Below are 23,010 nucleotides of genomic sequence, written 5' to 3'. Positions count from 1 at the left end.
CACTGATAAGAAACCAATGGGGGAGGTCTTCACATTCCAAGGGAGAGAGACACAAAACAGACAATCTGAAGACAACGAGAGACTGGTGGAATAAACAAAGGAAAAGTACTAGCTACTCTAAACAGGGCTATGTAAAAAGAAAGAACTCTTAAACATATTTGCATCCTTCCACATAAGTCAGCCGTGTATTTCTTGAATCTCCGGTACTCAGCTTTGTATGGACTCATTGATCGTTTACAAAATTAGTTCGGAGAGGAAGTGACGCCAGAAAGACCGCGCCCACACAGGAAGTGACGCCAAAAAGAATGCGCCCACACCGGAAGTTATGCCAGAAAGAACGCGCCACAGCTATCTTCATAATAAAGCGGTTTCGTAGCTCGTCGCTAACCACTGCAAATTTGAAGGCGAGTCATCCAGACATGGCCCGTGTTTCTCCTTCTTCTACATGTACTGACGCTTGTGGAAATCACACATGAATACCTTAATAGAAAGCGATTTGCAGCTATTTGGGATACAACACTTCTCAGACGGCAAGAAAACTTTCGAATGTCAGCTGTGATTCTACTTAGCGAAAAACTTGGTCCATTTGTCGAAGGAGAGACGACGAGAATGCGAACTCCTGTGGATGTGATTAAAAAAAGGTAGCGTGTGCTTTGTATTACCTGGCCGTCGAGGGAAGACTACGGAAAACTACGGAAAACAAATATTGTCAGCCAGAGTAGGTCCAGAGTAAATAAAGTCACCAAAAAGGAATGGACAATGAAAGTGAAGGCAAAAGAGTGAGGAGTGTCCTGACCAGATATCTAGATCCCTAGTTTGATTGAGGTAAAATGTTCTTTATCACATTGTTTACGTGTCCATTAAAGATTTGATTAATTTATGATGGCTCAGGTGTGATTCACTACAATAGGGCCCCACAGCACACTGGATTCCAGTTAATTGAAATACCACAACACTGGATATCGTTCAGGTAAGTTAAATGTAAGAACTTGCACACAAAGCAACACTGGAGGTGACTAAGACGTGTGCATTTTCCGCGCATGCGTACTAGGTGGCGTTGCGCCGGCGGACGGAGGGGGGCGGGGGTCTTAAACCAGGGGTCACCAACCTTTTTGAAAGCAAGAGCTACTTCTTGGGTACTGATTAATGCGAAGGGCTACCAGTTTGATACACACTTAAATAAATTGCCAGAAATAGCCAATTTGCTCAATTTACCTTTAACTCTATGTTATTATTAATAATTAAAGATATTTACACTTAATTGAACGGTTTAAAAGAGGAGAAAACACGAAAAAAATGACAATTAAATTTTGAAACATAGCTTATCTTGAATTTCGACTCTTTAAAATTCAAAATTCAACCGAAAAAAAGAAGAGAAAAACTAGCTAATTCGAATCTTTTTGAAAAAATTTAAAAAAGAATTTATGGAACATCATTAGTAATTTTTCCTGATTAAGATTAATTTTAGAATTTAGATGACATGTTTTAAATAGGTTAAAATCCAATCTGCACTTTGTTAGAATATACAACAAATTGGACCGAGCTATATTTCTAACAAAGACAAATCATTATTTCTTCTAGATTTTCCAGAACAAAAATTTAAAAATAAATTCAAAAGACTTTGAAATAAGATTTAAATTTGATTCTACAGATTTTCTAGATTTGCCAGAATTTTTTTTTTGAATTTTAATCATAAGTTTGAAGAAATATTTCACAAATATTCTTTGTCGAAAAAACAGAAGCTAAAATGAAGAATTAAATTATAATGTATTTATTATTCTTTACAATAAAAAAATTACTTGAACATTGATTTAAATTGTCAGGAAAGAAGAGGAAGGAATTTAAAAGGTATATCAAAGGTAAAATCATTTTAAGGTTGTATTTTTTCTCTAAAATTGTCTTTCTGAAAGTTATAAGAAGCAAAGTAAAAAAAAAAAAAAGAATTTATTTAAACAAGTGAAAACCAAGTCTTTAAAATATTTTCTTGGATTTTCAAATTCTATTTGAGTTTTGTCTCTCTTAGAATTAAAAATGTTGGGCAAAGCGAGACCAGCTTGCTAGTAAATAAATACAATTTAAAAAATAGAGGCAGCTCACTGGTAAGTGCTGCTATTTGAGCTATTTTTAGAACAGGCCAGCGGGCTACTCATCTGGTCCTTACGGGCTACCTGGTGCCCGCGGGCACCGCGTTGGTGACCCCTGTCTTAAACGGTGGCATCGTTGTGTGTGGACACGGATAAGCTTAGGTAGGATTTACCCTGGATAACCTTATCCGGCTTAGCGTCAACGGGGCCTTTGTCAACTTCGAGAATTGTTTACTCGATGCATTATCCGTCATTTCACCAGTTGTTAAGCGTCCGCGGCTGTAGCTCTCTTCAAAGAGCAAATTGGTGATTCATTGTTCCAATTATTAGCACTCTTATCACCGCCAGTCGGTCCTGTTTGGACCGCTGCCGCTGCCGAGGTGTGATATTGTAGCTGTAATTCACTAGAAAGGCTCATCCAATTCAATTACCGAGAATTCAGTCTGTTGCCACTGACGACAAAACACTTTATGGCAAAAACATTTCAGCATTTACATGGTGGCCGTGGATGGATGGCTCTAATTTGTCTCCCATTTGCGGCCGCAAGCATGATTCACAAGTTGTATAAAAATGAATTGCAGCTGCAATAAGTACTACTCTCCCCCGTAAGATGGGAGGTGATACCTGTGTTCCCCACTGGGAGCGATTCTGACTCTGGCGTTTCACTTCCCAGGCTTGCACCAACTTCAACGACAGTGGCGCATGTGTGACCCAGTGCCCTCAGCCGTTTGTGTACAACCCGACGTCCTTCCAGCTGGAGCACAATCCCCGAGCAAAGTACACCTACGGAGCCTTCTGCGTCAAGAAATGCCCACGTACGTCCGCTTTGTATCAAAGAGGCCTAAACATTTCTCTGGGTTGTATGAATCAGAGAGTATATAGAGCAGGGGTGTCAAACGTACGGCCCGAGGGCCGGATCAGGCCCGCAAACAGGTTTTATTCGGCCCGCGGGATGAGTTTGCCAAGTGTAAAAATTAACCTGATATTTTTGAATGAAAGAAACTGCAGTTCTAAATGTGTCCGCTGGATGTCACAATAGCAATTCTTTGTACCGTTGTAGATGATGCTACATATGTTTAGTTAGGTTTAGTTTAGTTGATTATTTCTTCGGTCAATGGTCAACAAAATAAAAAAAAACGTTTTACATAAAAAAACAGATGTACATTCATAAACAAACAGTTTTGATTGATTGATTGAGACTTTTATTAGTAGGTTGCACAGTGAAGTACATATTCCGTACAATTGACCACTAAATGGTAACACCCGAATAAGTTTTTCAACTTGTTTAAGTCGGGGTCCACTTAAATTGATTCATGATACAGATATATACTATCATATATACTATCATCATAATACAGTCATCACACAAGATAATCACATTGAATTATTTACATTATTTACAATCAGGAGTGTGGAGGGGGGGTGGGGTGGGGGGGTGGGGGGGGGTGGGGATATGGACATCAAGTAGTGGACATAGAGAGAGAGAGAGAGAGAGAGAGAGAGAGAGAGATCAGAAGGCATAAGAAAAAGAATCTGCATTTGATTGTTTACATTTGATTATTAGCAATCCGGGGAGGGTGTTAGTTTAGGGTTGTAGCTGCCTGGAGGTGAACTTTTATAGCGGTTTTGAAGGAGGATAGAGATGCCCTTTCTTTTATACCTGTTGGGAGCGCATTCCACATTGATGTGGCATAGAAAGAGAATGAGTTAAGACCTTTGTTAGTTCGGAATCTGGGTTTAACGTGGTTAGTGGAGCTCCCCCTGGTGTTGTGGTTATGGCGGTCATTTACGTTAAGGAAGTAGTTTGACATGTACTTCGGTATCAGGGAGGTGTAGCGGATTTTATAGACTAGGCTCAGTGCAAGTTGTTTAACTCTGTCCTCCACCTTGAGCCAGCCCACTTTAGAGAAGTGGGTAGGAGTGAGGTGGGATCTGGGGTGGAGGTCTAGAAGTAACCTGACTAGCTTGTTCTGAGATGTTTGGAGTTTAGATTTGAGGGTTTTGGAGGTGCTGGTGTACCAGGAGGTGCATGCGTAATCGAAAAAGGGTTGAACGAGAGTTCCCGCCAGAATCCTCAAGGTGCTTTTGTTGACCAGAGAGGAAATTCTGTAGAGAAATCTCGTTCGTTGGTTAACCTTTTTGATTACCTTGGTTGCCATTTTATCACAGGAAAGGTTAGCCTCTAGAATGGAACCTAGGTAGGTGACCTCATCTTTCCTGGTGATAACAATGTCACCTACTTTTATGGTGAAGTGATTGACTCTCTTAAGTTTGATGTGGGACCCAAACAGGATGGATTCTGTTTTACCCAAGTGGATGGATAGCTTGTTGTCAGCGAGCCAGGTGCAAGTTCTACAGAGCTCAGCACTGAGGATTTTCTCCACCTGTGACTTGTCCTTGCCGGATACCAGCAGGGCAGAGTCATCCGCAAACAAAAACAATTCACAGTCACATGCCGATGACATGTCGTTTATGTATATATATACATTCATAAATTTAAAAAAAATGTTGCAGACCGAAAGGGTTTCGGCTGAAGTTGAACATTTATTGCACCTAACCCTATAAACAAAGTCAAGTACTAGATGAGCTTCCAAAAAATATGAAATTTCCTTTTCACAACATATTATAAATACACATTGTACACAACATAAATACCGTTCAATTATATACACAGTAGAGGCATGTGAAATATCCTTGTACACATGTTAAACCTTTGCACCAATTATATACTATATACAAACAATTATACTTCCATTATATTTATACCCCACATTTAGTTCTTAATTAACATTGATCATAGTATTAACTACTGTACAAAATAAACCAAATATGTACAAAATAAACCACATGATTTTAGTTACATAAATAACATATTACATTATGGAATGGATTAAGCAAAGAAATCAAACAATGTACTAATATGATCCACTTCAAGAAACTCTTCAAACTTAAAGTGTTTACAAAGTACAAAGAAGAAGAACCATGATAAACATTCTGAATTTATCTCATCCAGCCATTCATTTTCAAGATAATCTTACTCATCTCCCTATATGAAATATAACTTACTTCACGAATTATTATTTATTTTATTTATTTATTTTTATTGTTCTTACTTATGGAGTATATTGTGAATAAATTGAGAACAGGAAGTGAACAAACGTTTTAGCAACTGCTATGTAAAAGAAAAGGGTTAGGATTAAATAAACTCTGCTTCTTCCTACTCCTTTTCGAACATGTTGAATAGAGAAACTGGAAATTGTGATGTATCATGTTGTATGTATGCATGTTCCAAATAAACTCAAACTCAACTCAACATACTGTAATTTGATTTTGATATACTTTTTTTCATCTTGATAGATTGAAAATTAACACCAATGAGTTGACTGATGAACATTATCACATTATTTATTCAGAAAATATAAATAACGACAAATAAATTATGTATAATATTAACCGTACCAGGTAATTGTAAAAAAACAAAACAACAACATTATGATTTGTATAATTTCAGAATGTGCTTGCTCTATTTTTAAACAAAAAAAACAATTAGAAGTTGTCTTTATTTTTAAGTTATCGTGCCGTGATTTTACCTGTCCGGCCCACTTGGGAGTAGATTTTTCTCCATATGGCCCCCCAACTAAAATGAGTTTGACACCCCTGATATAGAGGTTTGTTTTTTAATCGGAGCCTACAGAGAACTCACTAGAATCAGATCCTTCTTCAACAGAGCAAATAACCTCATTTGATGAGATATGATTTCATAGTATATATTAGGGTTGTACGGTATACTGGTATTAGTATAGTACCGCGATACTAATGAACCATATTCGGTACTTTACCGCCTCTGAAAAGTACTGGTCCGCCACCTCCCGCGCCCCCGTCTTGTCATTGTTGGTTTACGAGCAGACGAGCATGTTCGGCAGCGCACACAATCACAGAGTACTTACAAACAGACACAGTGTGTGGACAGAAAAGGGAGAACGGACGCATTTTGGCTTAAAAACTAACGATAAAGGTGAAGTTATAACACTAAACGCCCTCAGGAAGAGGTGCTTTAAAGGCCTACTGAAATGAAATGTTTTATTTAAACGGGGATAGCAGATCCATTCTATGTGTCATACTTGATCATTTCGCGATATTGCCATAATTTGCTGAAAAGATTTAGTATAGAACAACGACGATAAAGTTAAACATATCTTTTTTCGCTCTGACCGTAACTTAGGTACAAGCTGGCTCATTGGATTCCACACTCTCTCCTTTTTCTATTGTGGATCACGGATTTGTATTTTAAACCACCTCGGATACTATATCCTCTTGAAAATGAGAGTCGAGAACGCGAAATGGACATTCACAGTGACTTTTATCTCCACGACAATACATCGGCAAAGCTCTTTAGCTACTGAGCTTACGTGATAGCATCTGGATCAAATGCAGATGGACACAAAATAAATAAATCCCTGACTGGAAGGATAGACAGAAGATCAACAATACTATTAAACCATGTACATGTAACTACACGGTTAATAATTCTCAGCCTGGCAAAGCTTAACAATGCTGTTGCTAACGACGCTGAAGCTAACTTAGCAACCGGACCTCACAGAGCTATGTTAAAACATTAGCGCTCCACCTACGCCAGCCAGCCCTCATCTGCTCATCAACACCCGTGCTCACCTGCGTTCCAGCGATCGACGGCACGACGAAGGACTTCACCCGATCACCGATGCGTTTGTAGGCTAGCGTTGGCTAGCGCGTCTGCTTTCCAAGTAAGTCCTCCTTGTTGTGTTGCTACAGCCAGCCGCTAATACACCGATCCCACCTACAACTTTCTTCTTTGCAATCTCCATTGTTCATTAAACAAATTGCAAAAGATTCACCAACACAGATGTCCAGAATACTGTGGAATTTTGAGATGAAAACAGAGCTGTTTTGTATTGGATTCAATGGGCTACCGATACTCCTGTTTCACTGGCTACGTCACGCACATACGTCATCATCCAAAGGCATTTTCAACCGGAAGTTTAGCGGGAAATTTAAAATTGCACTTTATAAGTTAACCTGGGCGTATTGGCATGTGTTGCAATGTTAAGATTTCATCATTAATATATATACTATCAGACTGCGTGGTCGGTAGTACTGGGTTTCAGTAGGCCTTTAAGACATGGCTAGCTAGCCCCAGCCCCAGTCGGCAGTGTTTTAGCTACTTCTAAATCACTAATCCTCACCTCCATGGCGTCAAACAAAAGTAAGTTTCGTACAAGTATCATCCCTGCAGGATGAAGAATAGCTAAACATTCTTCACTACACATTGTAGCTCACCGGCGTCACAATGTAAACAAACGCCATTGGGGGATCTACACCTAATATACACTGTAATGATACCAAGTACAGGAGCGTATCTAGTTGATACTACTATGATTACCGTATTTTTCGGAGTATAAGTCGCTCCGTAGTATAAGTCGCACCGGCCGAAAATGCATAATAAAGATAGAAAAAAACATATATAAGTCCCACTTATCGCATTTTTCGGGGAAATTTATTTGATAAAACGTAACACCATAAAAAACATTTGAAAGGCAATTTAAAATGAATAAAGAATAGTGAACAACAGGCTGAATAAGTGTACATTATATGAGGCATAAATAACCAACTGAGAAGGTGCCTGGTATGTTAACGTAACATATTATGGTAAGAGTCATTCAAATAACTATAACATATAGAACATGCTATACGTTTACCAAACAATCTGTCACTCCTAATCGCTAAATCCCATGAAATCTTATAAGTCTAGTCTCTTACGTGAATGAGATAAATAATATTTTACGCTAATGTGTTAATAATTTCACACATAAGTCGCTCCTGAGTATAAGTCGCACCCCCGGCCAAACTATGAAAAAAACTGCGACTTATAGTCCGAAAAATACGGTACATTGATACTTTTTGTCATCACATCTTCTTTCGTTTTTAAAAAATGTATATTATGTTTATAAACTCAGGAAATATGAGGACTTTGAATACGACCAATGTATGATCCTGTAACAACTTGGTATCAGATTGACACCCAAATTTGTGGTATCATTCAAAACTAATAAGTAATTATTCAATGTTAACAGAAGTGGAGATAGAACATGTTAAAACAGAAAGTAAGCAGATATTAACAGTAAATGAACAAGTAGATGAATAATTCATTTTCTACCACTTGTCCTTAATAATTTTGACAAAATAATAGAATGGAAAATGACACTGCATATGTCAGCAGACTAAATTAGGAGCCTTTGTTTGCTTACTTACTAATAAAAGACAAGTTGTCTAGTATGTCCACTATTTTATTTAAGGACAAACTTGCAATAAGAAACATATGTTTAATTTACCCTAAGATTTTTTGTTAAAATAAAGCCAATAATGCAATTTTTTGTGTTGCCCTTTATTTAGAAAACTATCAAAGTACCGAAAAGTATCGAAACAATTTTGGTACCGGTAATTTGACCACACCTAGTGTGTGTGTGACTATCACGGGGACTCTAACTTTAACTTTAGTGGGTTTGCCATATAAAAAACGTTCATTGACATAAAGTACATAAAACAAACAAAAAAACATAATCGGCGGCTGTTGATCTGTGGACTTGAGTTTTGAAAGTAAAAAAAAAAAAAATTACGTATTATTTGTACCACTTTTATGAGTGGGACCCTTTTATGATCCCCACAAACTTTAGCAGATTTTTATTTTTTTTTAAACTGAAACTGTCATAGCTCAAAATCAATAATGAATTAAAATCAAGGGTGTTATGAATTAATGACCAATTTGAATTTTTACTGGGGGGAAAATATTGCAAAGTTTGTGTTTTTGCCATTGAAAACAAGGGTTTCTTTGACAAAAAGGGCATGAAACATAAACAAAAACATGTACTTTATAGCGACAGAAAAATCTGAAGTTGATCTAGAGATTTAAGTGTTGAATGATGAATACATTAATAATAATATATTAATTATTTTTAAAATTGTTATGACTGAGACCCTTCTGGGTCCCTGGGACCAAACTTGAGGGGATCCCTAAAGGTTGTAAAAAATCTACCATATTTTTCGGAGTATAGATCGCTCCGGAGTATAAGTCGCACCGGCCGAAAATGCATAAAAAAGAAGGGAAAAAACATATATAAGTCGCACTGGAGTATAAGTCGCATTTTTTGGGGTAATTTATTTGATAAAAGCCAACACCAAGAATAGACATTTGAAAGGCAATTTAAAATGTCTAAAGAATAGTGAACAACAGGCTGAATAAGTGTACGTTATATGAGGCATAAATAACCAACTGAGAACGTGGCTGGTATGTTAACGTAACATATTATGGTAAGAGTCATTCAAATAACTATAACATATAGAACATGCTATACGTTTACCAAACAATCTGTCACTCCTAATCACTAAATCCCATGAAATCTTATACGTCTAGTCTCTTACGTGAATGAGCTAAATAATATTATTTGATATTTTACGGTAATGTGTTAATAATTTCACACATAAATCGCTCCTGAGTATAAGTCGCACCCCCGGCCAAACTATGAAAAAAACTGCGACTTATAATCCGAAAAATACGGTACATGTTGTATTGGTTTTGAAAACTAATTTTCAGTGTGCGGCTTTCAGTTGAACAAGTTTATACCCCCAATCTATGCACTAATCCCATCCGTCACACCCTTCTAGAATACAATTATTTAATCAATCAGGAATTCATTGCAAGCCTCAATTACTGTAGGTACAAAATGCTGCATTTAGCAGCTGAAACCAAGCAGATCAGCATATCTGCCGACAGATCCATTGAAAAGTCCTGAACAGATTTCCGATTCAAGCGTGTGCACACTAGCTGACCCTTCCAACACAAATATATTTTGCAAAAAAGATTCCAAATATCTGTCTCCCCACATCCTCAATATGCTAAGGAGTGCTAACATCCTCTGTTGGTTTCAGATAACTTTGTGGTGGACCATAGCTCATGTGTCCGCGCGTGTCCTAGCAACAAGATGGAAGTGGAGGAGAACCGCATCAAGATGTGCATTCCCTGTACAGACATCTGCCCTAAAGGTAATCCACAGAAGGATTATGTTTTATTTGGATTGCACATTGATTTCCCGCAAAGTGTGGCCAGCAAAGCAGCCATTATGCCGTTTTATATCTCCGCTGTCTGTCGTGGTTGTCGACATGAAGCGGAATGTGGAGTAAACGGCCGTGGTGGTCTAAAGTACAACTTCAACGGATGTGTAAACGGTTCCATCCCAACAATCGGTTAAAAGGGACACCAGACACATGGCAGCAGGAGAATGCATGAAAGCTATGCTTATGAAATCCCAGATGTAGGTACCAAGAAATTGACAGTCCTCTGTTTTAACCCAGTTTCATTGTTGAAGACAATCAAATGGTTGCACCTCCACCTTTACTAGGCTACGCATCTCCAATGGCGTCTAATAATGTCTTGATCTAAGATCTGGGTTTGACACTCCCAGTTTGATGAAATACCAAAGATGGCCCAGGTGGCATCTGAATCAATCCGGTCTCGTGACAAATCTGTTTTCTACAGTTTCATGTACTCTACTGCATTTGTCTACTTGTCAACAGCTAAAGCAACCACACTGTTCCGAATGCAAGCTGAGATAGGCTCCAGCACCCCCCCGCGATCGCGAAAGGGACAAGCGGTAGAAAATGGATGGATGGATGGATGTTTCAGTGGGATATAACGTCATAATACCGGATCAGCATTGGCTCGCAGGAATTACCGTATTTTCCGGACTATAAGTCGCAGTTTTTTTCGTAGTGTGGCCGGGGGTGCGACTTATACTCAGGAGCGACTTATGTGTGAAATTATTAACACATTACTGTAAAATATCAAGTAATATTATTTAGCTCATTCACGTAAGAGACTAGACCAGTGGTTCTTAACCTTGTTTGAGGTACCGAACCCCACCAGTTTCATATGCGCATTCACCAAACCCTTCTTTAGTGCAAAAATATATATATATATATTTTTCAAATGCAAGACAAAGTTATGTTTTTGGTAACACTTTAGTATGGGGAACATTTAAACATTTAACATTTAAATTTTCCTGAGGGAACTCTCCCGAAGGAATCAATAAAGTACTATCTATAAAGTACTATCTCTATCATATTCTAAGTAACAGAGACTTAATTTAGAGTTATTTGGATACTAGGGGAACATATTTTAAGTAACAAAGACTTAATTTACAGTTATTTGGTTAGGGTTAGGGTCAGGGTTAGAGGCGTAGGGTTATAATAAGGCCATGCCGAATAAGGCATTAATAAGTACTTAATAATGACTACTGGTAGTTAAGAGCCAATATGTTACTAATTTGCATGTTAATAAGCAACTAATTAATGGTGAATATATTTCCCATACTGAAGTGTTACCATGTTTTTTTTTTACTGGTGCACAAAATGAACCGTGCATGAACATCACCTTGTTCAAACAACAAAACCAACACAGTGCATAAACTCACAACAAATTACACACCTGCAAATCAGTGTGACTTCTGCTGTTGCCGTATCCGTAATACGCCGATAGGGAGAAGTTTTTATTTACACGATGAGTCGGGTGTGTCTTGACCTCCGCCGAGACCCTGCCCCAAGTGGAGGAGTTCAAGTACCTCGGAGTCTTGTTCACGAGTGAGGGAAGAGTGGATCGTGAGATCGACAGGCGGATCGGTGCGGCGTCTTCAGTAATACGGACGCTGTATCGATCCGTTAAAGTTTTAAAGAATGGCCTTCCCAAAGTCCTGACTTAAGCATGTGGACAATGCTGAAGAAACAAGTCCATGTCAGAAAACCAACACATTTAGCTGAACTGCACCAATTTTGTCAAGAGGAGTGGTCAAAAATTCAACCAGAAGCTTGTGGATGGCTACCAAAAGCGCCTTTTTGCAGTGAAACTTGTAACCAAATATTAACATTGCAGTATGTATACTTTTGACCCAGCAGATTTGGTCACATTTTCAGTAGACCCATAATAAATTCATAAAAGAACCAAACTTCAGTATGGGACAATCAAGTCACAAAAAAAAAACGAGTTGTAGAAATTATTGGAAACTCCAGACAGCCATGATATTATGTTCTTTGACCTTGACTCTATGTGTGGATAGATCTTCATATCTGCAATATTTTAGACCAGGGGTCACCAACGTGGTGCCCGCGGGCACCAGGTAGCCCGTAAGGACCAGATAAGTAGCCCGCTGGCCTGTTCTAAAAATAGCTCAAATAGCAGCACTTACCAGTGAGCTGCCTCTATTTTTTAAAATTGTATTTATTTACTAGCAAGCTGGTCTCGCTTTGCCCGACATTTTTAATTCTAAGAGAGACAAAACTCAAATAGAATTTGAAAATCCAAGAAAATATTTTAAAGACGTCGTCTTCACTTGTTTAAATAAATTCATTATTTTTTTTTACTTTGCTTCTTATAACTTTCAGAAAGACAATTTTAGAGAAAAAATACAACCTTAAAAATGATTTTAGGATTTTTAAACACATATACCTTTTTACCTTTTAAATTCCTTCCTCTTCTTTCCTGACAATTTAAATCAATGTTCAAGTAAATGTATTTTTTTTATTGTAAAGAATAATAAATACATTTTAATTTAATTCTTCATTTTAGCTTCTGTTTTTTCGACGAAGAATATTTGTGAAATATTTCTTCCAACTTATTATGATTAAAATTCAAAACAATTATTCTGGCAAATCTAGAAAATCTGCAGGATCAAATTTAAATCTTATTTCAAAGTCTTTTGAAATCTTCTTAAAAATTTTGTTCTGGAAAATCTAGAAGAAATAATGATTTGTCTTTGTTAGAAATATAGCTTGGTCCAATTTGTTATATATTCTAACAAAGTGTAAATTGGATTTTAACCTATTTAATCAAAATTCTAAAATTAATCTTAATCAGGAAAAATTACTAATGATGTTCCATAAATTCTTTTTTTAAGTTTTTCTCTTCTTTTTTTCGGTTGAATTTTGAATTTTAAAGAGTCGAAATTGAAGATAAACTATGTTTCGAAATTTAATAGTCATTTTTTTCGTGTTTTCTCCTCTTTTAAACCGTTCAATTAAGTGTAAATATCATTAATTATTAATAATAACATAGAGTTAAAGGTAAATTGAGCAAATTGGCTATTTCTGGCAATTTATTTAAGTGTGTATCAAACTGGTAGCCCTTCGCATTAATCAGTACCCAAGAAGTAGCTCTTGGTTTCAAAAAGGTTGGTGACCCCTGTTTTAGACCAAAACAGGGGGTTAACACCATCATGAAATGGCTCCAACAAAGTCCCAGACAGCTGCAATATCCTCATTGGTTCCATGTAAGGGTTAATCTCTCCGTTTCATCGTCATGCAGCAGCGAGAGGTTAATGAGGGATAGCCAAAAGGAACTGTGGGGAATGATAACAAATTAACATTTCAGATATGGAATTGGCTTGTATAAATCACTATCAAAAAGGGGTTACGATTTAATGCCAGCCTTATTTATCATCGCCCTTGACTGCCTTGGTCAGACGCGGGCTGCAAAAACATTTTAATTAATGCAAATGTGTTGTTACGTGGCGCTTTCATCGCAATCATTCCGATGCATGACCTTATCGTGGCGACCAAATGTTGAAAATAAAGTGACGCGCACTTCATCACTTCAAGACGCACGAGAGCGTAATGGATGCGTTGGTTGTGTTGGTCTCAACAGTGTGCGACGGCATCGGGACGGGCAGCCTGCAAACGGCTCAAACGGTGGACGCCAGCAATATTGATAAATTTGTCAACTGCACAAAAATCAATGGCAACCTCATCTTCCTCATCACTGGGATTAAAGGGTGAGTGACAGCATCAAATCACACACTTTCCTCCCCCCGAGGGAGAGAGCAATTAACTGACCTGAGATGGCTCGAGAGAGAGAGATGTGAGTTTTCCCAAAATGTGAAGCTAGCCAGCGGAAATCCAACATGAGTATTTGGCTCCTTGTATTCGAACTCTTTCCACGATGCATGCAGACATTTGATCTATTGTTAAAATGGACGTATTGATTTGTGGACCCGTGTGAGCATGAGCAGAAAGAACCTTCTGTACTTGCTTGAAAACAACTCAACGGCGGAATGGAATAAGACACAACAACAGTAAACAAACAGTCCCTTTTTTTTGGGGGGGTGGTGGGTAGGTCGGCGAGAAATGTTCCGAGTTCTATCCAACAGTGCTGTCATAGTGACCTGGAGCTCTCGGAGAAAACTGATAGATACAAATGGAGGTCGCACAACACATCATATGAGAGGCGCAAGCTGACTTTGGTGGAAAAAAAACATGTTTTTTCCGGTGTTAGCAAATGAGATGACCTTGCAGAGTTAATGATAGATTATTGGTACATTCTTTACTGCAGGGGTCACCAACGCGGTGCCCGCAGGCACCAGGTAGCCCGTAAGGACCAGATGAGTAGCCCGCTGGCCTGTTCTAAAAATAGCTCAAATAGCAGCACTTACCAGTGAGCTGCCTCTATTTTTTTAATTTTATTTATTTACTAGCAAGCTGGTCTTGCTTTGCCCGACATTTTTAATTCTAAGAGAGACAAAACTCAAATAGCATTTGAAAATCCAAGAAAATATTTTAAAGACTTGGTCTTCACTTGTTTAAATAAATTCTTCTTGTTTTTTTACTTTGCTTCTTATAACTTTCAGAAAGACAATTTTAGAGAAAAAATACAACCTTAAAAATGATTTTAGGATTTTTAAACACATAAACCTTTTTACCTTTTAAATTCCTTCCTCTTCTTTCCTGACAATTTAAAGCAATGTTCAAGTATTTTTTTTTTATTATTGTAAAGAATAATAAATAAATTTGAATTTAATTCTTCATTTTAGCTTCTGTTTTTTTGACGAAGAATATTTGTGAAATATTTCTTCAAACTTATTATGATTCAAATTAAAAAAAAATATTCTGGCAAATCTAGAAAATCTGTAGAATCAAATTTAAATCTTATTTCAAAGTCTTTTGAATTTATTTTAAAATTTTTGTTCTGGAAAATCTAGAAGAAATAATGATTTGTCTTTGTTAGAAATATAGCTTGGTCCAATTTGTTATATATTCTAACAAAGTGTAGATTGGATTTTAACCTATTTAAAACATGTCATCAAAATTCAAAAATTAATCTTAATCAGGAAAAATTAATAAATTCTTTTTTTAATTTTTTCAAAAAGATTCGAATTAGCTAGTTTTTCTCTTATTTTTATCGGTTGAATTTTGAATTTTAAAGAGTCGAAATTGAAGATAAACTATGTTTCAAAATTTAATTGTCATTTTTTCCGTGTTTTCTCCTCTTTTAAACCGTTCAATTAAGTGTAAATATCATTAATTTTTAATAATAACATAGAGTTAAAGGTAAATTGAGCAAATTGGCTATTTCTGGCAATTTATTTAAGTGTGTATCAAACTGGTAGCCCTTCGCATTAATCAGTACCCAAGAAGTAGCTCTTGGTTTCAAAAAGGTTGGTGACCCCTGCTTTACTGAGATCGACGGAAATATGTTTTTATTAGTACTGAAAGAGGCCGATAAGGCGATAACCGATATTTGGAGCTGATATTCATTTCCAGTAAAAGTGACATATCGGCGCCAACATTTAGAATAACACACTGTACTATGTTGCGTTGACCAGCTCTTCCTCCCAGGGAATTTTAAGTTACTGGTCAATCCCAAGTTCTTTCGATGACATATATGCTGAGTAAGAAGGATCACCAAGACAGAATAGGAATATTATCAAGTTTTACTGAAAATTTCAGGAGATCAGCTTAACCAAAACATTCATATCGGCATGTCGGATTTAAAAAAAGGCAGTTTGAATATTGTTACATTTGAAATAATAGAAATGGTGCACTGCAAAAACTGAAATCTAAGTAAGATTAAATGTCTCAAATAAGGGTGATATTTGCTTATTTTCTGTCTGATAAGATAATTCTTCTTACTAAGCAAATATTTTGTGTTAGAGTGTTTTACTTGTTTTAAGGGTTTTGGTCCTAAATGATCTCAGTAAGATATTACAGCTTGTAGCTGAGATTTGATGACCTATATTGAGTAAAACATGCTTGGAACTAGAATATCAACTCTTGCAAAGCTGTGTCATCAACACTCACAAGTATAAAACTACTTTCTTAAAGTAATAATTTCTTATTTCAAGCATGAAAAAAAAATCATGACTTTGACACAAATGTGTCTCATAATTAAAACGGATGACAGCTAAATGGACTTTGCTGTTTTATTTTCAATGAAACAATAGAAAATACGTACTCATATAGTAGTACAGTTGGCACAGTACAGTAAACTGACAGATAATATTTAAACATTTGACATTTCTAACAATTTTGAACAGAAATAGTTCATGCACATTCAGATGAATTCTTCAATATTACAATTAAAACATTTTTGGCCGGGGGCCGGGCTGTATATATGCGCACTAATTGACTGAAAGAGCACGCACTTGGTGCGATGATGTCATGTTATCGATGGAAAAATGCATTTTTAGACCATACGATTTGCCTGAGTGGCGAGGAGACCCCGAGAGTAACAAGCGGTTGCCTTGTTGCCTTTCCATTAAGAACAATAAACTAGTTTTTAGTATAAGTTTGCTGGTGTCAAGAAATGTAATGCTGAGCGCATAATATTATGTCAAGATAATGGCACGAGCATGTACTTAATTTAAGAATAGTTTTCAACATATTGAGCAAAAAGGTCTCTTTTTTTCTACCAAGAAAAGTGCACTTGTTATTAGTGAGAATATTCTTATTTTAAGGTATTTTTGGGTTCATTGAGGTTAGCTAATTTGACTTGTTTTGGAAAGTCTTGACAAGCCGAATTTTCTTGTTCTATTGGCAGATAATGTTGCTTAGTTGAAGTAAAATACCCCTCATTTTTGTTTAGTTTTTTCTCGTTTTTGAACACTGACTTTTTGCAGTGTAATACTAGAGGCTAAATATTACTATTCATTATAAATATAAAAAAAACAGTTGATAACAGTAAAAAAAAAAAATCAAAATACCAAATATCGGTACCGATAATCGGCTCGGCCAATAATCGGTCAATCCCTAATTCTTTGTGTTTTCCGCTTCCAGGGACATGTATCATGGAATCGGACCGATGGATCCCGAGCGCCTTAACGCATTCCGCACTGTAAAAGAGATCACAGGTGAGTGAGTGACTTTGGAAATAATGGCTGAGCAACATAACATAATTGTGCGTGTGTGTGTGTGTGCTCATTAGCGAGTAGAGGCCTTAAAGGGATGAGCGATGTCTGGTATACAAACCCTTCGTCATATTAAAGTGTGGCTTGCAGTTGAGCCAAACAGCTAATGGAGCGAAGCTGCATTTTCATAATGAAAAGCCAAGCAATAAGAAAGAGCAATGGCTTCTCTGCCTCAGTCGTCCTCGGCTCCCGAGCTTTAACGCCGTTTCCACACATGCTGATGCGATATTATCTGTCATTAAAACCCAATGCAACTCCACAAATTGTGCGGAATATCAAATCCAGTCTTTTTTAATTAGCACATATTGTCCATTTCCTTCAAATAATTAATTCTTGCTTGAACTTTTTTTTTCAAGACGTAGGCAACAACCTAATTATATTCTTGGGTTTCCTCATCAAATGCGGCCTTTGTGTCACAAAGCAATGCCGACGGGAATTTTTTTTTTTTTTTTTTTTTTTTTTTTTTTTTTTTTTGGTCTTGTCCATCTTCTCAGACAAATCATATAGTAGATGTAGATGCCCATATCGGCTGTTCAGATTTACTTCACAAAAAGAAGTGCAGGATACTTCTCTTGTTGCCTTATTTGTATTTGACTTTATTAAATGTATTTATATTATCATTTGATGCAGCCGGAGGGGATAGAAAGAGAAAAACAGGAAGACAGACGGGGGGAATTGTGGGGACAAGAGGGGGATAAGACAGAGAGACAAAAACAACAACAGCAACAACAACAACAACAATAGAGCAACATCAGCAAATACGATATGTACAAATATGATGGTAATAGTGCTAGTAAAGAAGCAGTTAGCGAAATAAATAATACAGAAATGACCATGAGCATTATTACACTACAATACAAATATCAATAGAAATAGCGCTATTGATAATGAACAATACCAATAATTTACCTTTATTATTAACAATACATTTGTTCAAATGCAACAATACATATACGTAATGATAACTAGAGATACAAAACAATGCAGAAAAATGGAGGGGAAGAAAGAGAAGCAACCTATATTAACCTTGTAGATTGTTATAGTAACAATAGGTGTGCCATGTGTCACCGACGGGACTTCTCATGCACTGGTTTTGTCCACGATGTCTGTAGGTTACCTCAACATCCAATCTTGGCCCGAGAACATGACCGATCTGAGTGTTTTTTCCAACCTGGCTACCATTGGCGGGAGATCCCTTTACAGGTACGAGCACATTGTTGCCTGAGACAAAGTCGACCAAAAAAATGTTTGTGGTCAATGCCTCTAAAGTATTTACAGTCACGATCAAAAGTTGACATAGACTTGTAAAAAACATAATGTCATGGCTGTCTTGAGTTTCCAATAATTTCTACAACTCTTATTTTTTTGTGATAGAGTGATTGGAGCACATACTTGTTGGTCACGAAAAAACATTCATGAAGTTTGGTTCTTTTATGAATTTATTGTTGGTCTACTGAAAATGTGAGCAAATCTGCTGGGTCAAAAGTATACATACAGCAATGTTAATATTTGCTTACATGTCCCTTGGCAAGTTTCACTGCAATAAGGCACTTTTAGTAGCCATCCACAAGCTTCTGGTTGAATTTTGGACCACTCCTCTTGACAAAATTGGTGCAGTTCAGCTAAATGTGTTGGTTTTCTGACATGTACTTGTTTCTTCAGCATTGTCCACACCTTTAAGTCAGGACTTTGGGAAGGCCATTCTTTAAAACCTTAATTCTAGCCTGATTTAGCCATTCCTTTACCACTTTCGACATGTGTTTGGGGTCATTGTCCTGTTGCGCCCAAGACCCAACCTCCGGGCTGATGATTTTAGGTTGTCCTGAAGAATTTGGAGGTACAGTATTTTTCGGACTATAAGTCGCAGTTTTTTTCATAGTTTGGCCGGGGTTGCGACTTATACTCAGGAGCGACTTATGTGTGAAATTATTAACACATTACCGTAAAATATAAAATAATATTATTTAGCTCATTCACGTAAGAGACTAGACCAGGGGTCGGCAACCCGCGGCTCCGGAGCCGCATGCGGCTCTTTCACTCTGATGCGACTCAGCTGCATACTTGCCGACCCCCCGATTTTCCCAGGAGACTTATGGATCTCAGTGCCTCTCCTAGATAACTCCCAGGGCAAATATAATCCTATTTTCACTCTAATTACTAGATTAAGGGCATGCCCAATTGCACTGCAGTAATTGTTCCCTATAGCATTTACATACAGTGTGCCAGCCCGGCCACATGTTGTATGTAGCTTTTACTTGCACACGTGGGAGACAGCAAAACATACTTAGTCATCAGCCACACAGCTTACACTGACGGTAGCCGTATAAAACAACTTTAACACTGTTACGTTACAAATATGCGCCAAACTGTGAACCCACACCAAAAAAGAATGAAAAACACATTTCTGGAGAACATCCCACCGTAACACAACATAAACACAACACAACCAATACCCAGAATCCCATGCAGCCCTAACTCTTCCGGTCTACATTATACACCCCCGCTACCTCCAAACCCCCCCCCCCCCCACACATCAACCCCCTCCGTGCGTCGGTTGAGAAGAGTTAGTGCTGCATGGGATTCTGGGTATTTACTTACACCGTCAGTGTGAGCTGTGTGGCTGCTGAGCTAGTACGCCTTGCTGTCACTTACGTGAGCAAGCTGAAGCTACATTCTACATGTGGTCGAGCAGGTACACTGTTTGGGCAGGCTGTAGAGGGCGCCAAAAGCAGCGCCATCACGGTCTGATATTCGGGAGTCTCCCAGAAATAATGAGAGGGTTGGCAAGTATGAGAGGGTTGGCAAGTATGACGCTATCAAGCGCCATTCATTCAAAACTCGCGGGCTGTACTAACATCAAATTTCCATATTAAAGTGCGTGCCGGTGCGTGAGTCTGAGACCCCTGGTTAACATAGCACAAAGCAATTTAAGCTTTGTATGCAGTGTTTTTCATTTTAAATTTTACTTTTTTTTTTTGTGGCTCCCATTATTTTCTTTAATTTGTGAAACTTGCCAAAATGGCTATTTGAGTGGTAAAGGTTGCCGACCCCTGGACTAGACGTATAAGATTTCGTGGGATTTAGCGATTAGGAGTGACAGATTGTTTGGTAAACGTATAGCATGTTCTATATGTTATAGTTATTTGAATGACTCTTACCATAATATGTTACGTTAACATACCAGGCACGTTCTCAGTTGGTTATTTATGCGTCATATAACGTACACTTATTCAGCCTGTTGTTCACTATTCTTTATTTATTTTAAATTGCCTTTCAAATGTCTATTCTTGGTGTTGGGTTTTATCAAATAAATTTCCCCCAAAAATGCGACTTATACTCCAGTGCAACTTATATATGTTTTTTTCCTTCTTTATTATGCATTTTCGGCCGGTGCGTCTTATACTCCGGAGCGACTTATACTCCGAAAAATACGGTAATCCTCCTTTTCCATTGTCCCATTTACTCTCTGTAAAGCACCAGTTCCATTGGCAGCGAAACAGGCCCAGAGCATAATACCTCCACCACCATGCTTGACGGTATGCATGGTGTTCCTGGGATTAAAGGCCTCACCTTTTCTCCTCCAAACATATTGCTGGGTATTGTGGCCAAACAGCTCAATTTATGTTTCATCTGACCACAGAACTTTCCTCCAGAAGGTCCTATCTTTGTCCATGTGATGTCAGATGGAATAAAAATTGAGCTGTTTGGCCACAATACCCAGCAATATGTCTGGAGGAGAAAAAGTGAGAAGCTTGCCAGAAGCTTGTGGATGGCTACCAAAGGCGCCTTATTGCAGTGAAACTTGCCAAGGGACATGCAAGCAAATATTAACATTGCTGTATGTATACTTTTGACCCTGCAGATTTGGTCACATTTTCAGTAGACCCATAATAAATTCATAAAAGAACCAAACTTCATGAATGTTTATTGTGACCAACAAGTATGTGCTCAAATCACAAAAAAATAAGAGTTGTAGAAATGCTCGGAAACTCAAGACAGCCATGACATTATGTTCTTTACGAGTGTATGTAAACTTTTGATCGTGACTGTATGAAGACACTACTAGACAGTAAGTTTGAACCATCACTTTCTTACATATGTAGCTTATCATGTTTTATCGAGGCAGCCTTTGGTCAAACTCAGAGTGATCTTATTTCCCCTCCGCTCACAGTGTGAGGAAATGAGCTGTCTCCGCACGTTGCTTTGCACACAGCATGACAGTTTTAATTAAAGCAGGTTTTGTATGCAGTTTGCTAAATGCTGGTTAGAACTAGAAGCACGTATCTCCTTTATGTTTAATTTGAGATTCTTCGTCATGCCACCTCCCTACAGTGGAAGCGGCATCTCCTTGCTGATCTTGAAGCAGCGTTGGATCTCCTCCTTGCAGTTCCAGTCGCTGGATGAGATTAGCGCGGGCAACGTCTACATATTCAACAACAGCCGTCTATGCTTCTACAATACCGTCAACTGGACGTCACTCTTCCGGACGCCGAGCCAGAAAGTGCTTATCCGTAACAATCGTGACCCGAAGGAGTGCAGTGAGTGGCATCTCTTTATGTCTCCATGTTTTAGCACTGGTCTTCTTCTGTCCTCACAACGCATGTACGCTGCTAGACAGCCTGCTAAGTAACAAAGAGGTTAAATTGGGGCCATAAGCAGAATTGTATTATTATTAAATGTTTTTTTTATTAATGTGAAACTATTTTTTTGTTTTGTTTTAATCAATAATATATATATATATATATATATATATATATATATATATATATATATATATATATATATATATATATATATATATATATATATATATATATATATATATATATATATATATATATATATATATATATATATATATATATATATATATATATATATATATATATATATATATTTGTACTGTATATATGTATGTATATATGTATGTAAATTAGGGATGTCGATAATATCGGCAGGCCGATATTATCGGCCGATAAATGCGTTAAAATGTAATATCGGAAATTATCGGTATCGTTTTTTTTTATTATCGGTATCGTTTTTTTTGTTTTTGTTTTTTTTTACACTTACAATTAATGCACCAACCCAAAAAACCTCCCTCCTCATTCACACAAAAGGGTTGTTTCTTTCTGTTATTAATATTCTGGTTCCTACATTATATATCAATATATATCAATACAGTCAGCAAGGGATACAGTCCGTAAGCACACATGATTGTGCGTGCTGCTGGTCCACTAATAGTACTAACCTTTAGCAGTTAATGTTACTCATTTTCATTAATTACTAGTTTCTATGTAACTGTTTTTATATTGTTTTACTTTCTTTTTTATTCAAGAAAATGTTTTTAATTTATTTATCTTATTTTATTTTATAATTTTTTTTTAAAAGTACCTTATCTTCACCATACCTGGTTGTCCAAATTAGACATAATAATGTGTTAATTCCACGACTGTATATATCGGTTGATATCGGTATCGGTTGGTATCGGTAATTAAAGAGTTGGACAATATCGGAATATCGGATATCGGCAAAAAGCCATTATCGGACATCCCTAATGTAAATATATATATATATATATATATATATATATATATATATATATATATATATATATATATATATATATATATATATATATATATATATATATATATATATATATATAT

The 23,010-nt window shown here is 37.0% G+C and overlaps 1 protein-coding gene across 1 annotated transcript in view; it reads left to right on the top strand.

The window, feature by feature from the left end:
* Positions 1 to 23,010, top strand: part of LOC133649858 (receptor tyrosine-protein kinase erbB-4-like) — a 190,494-nt gene that overhangs the window by 71,820 nt on the left and 95,664 nt on the right. Inside the window, exons 5-10 of the mRNA XM_062046574.1 lie at positions 2,758 to 2,899; positions 10,047 to 10,160; positions 13,810 to 13,936; positions 17,214 to 17,287; positions 18,457 to 18,547; positions 21,677 to 21,882. Coding sequence (XP_061902558.1) covers positions 2,758 to 2,899; positions 10,047 to 10,160; positions 13,810 to 13,936; positions 17,214 to 17,287; positions 18,457 to 18,547; positions 21,677 to 21,882 — 754 coding nt within the window. The remainder of the gene's footprint in view (positions 1 to 2,757; positions 2,900 to 10,046; positions 10,161 to 13,809; positions 13,937 to 17,213; positions 17,288 to 18,456; positions 18,548 to 21,676; positions 21,883 to 23,010) is intronic.

Source organism: Entelurus aequoreus, linkage group LG01 (genome assembly GCF_033978785.1).
Source record: "Entelurus aequoreus isolate RoL-2023_Sb linkage group LG01, RoL_Eaeq_v1.1, whole genome shotgun sequence".
Classification (NCBI taxonomy): Eukaryota; Metazoa; Chordata; class Actinopteri; order Syngnathiformes; family Syngnathidae; genus Entelurus; species Entelurus aequoreus.
Note: the sequence above shows the minus strand (reverse complement) of the source record. Positions and strands in the feature narration are given on the sequence as shown.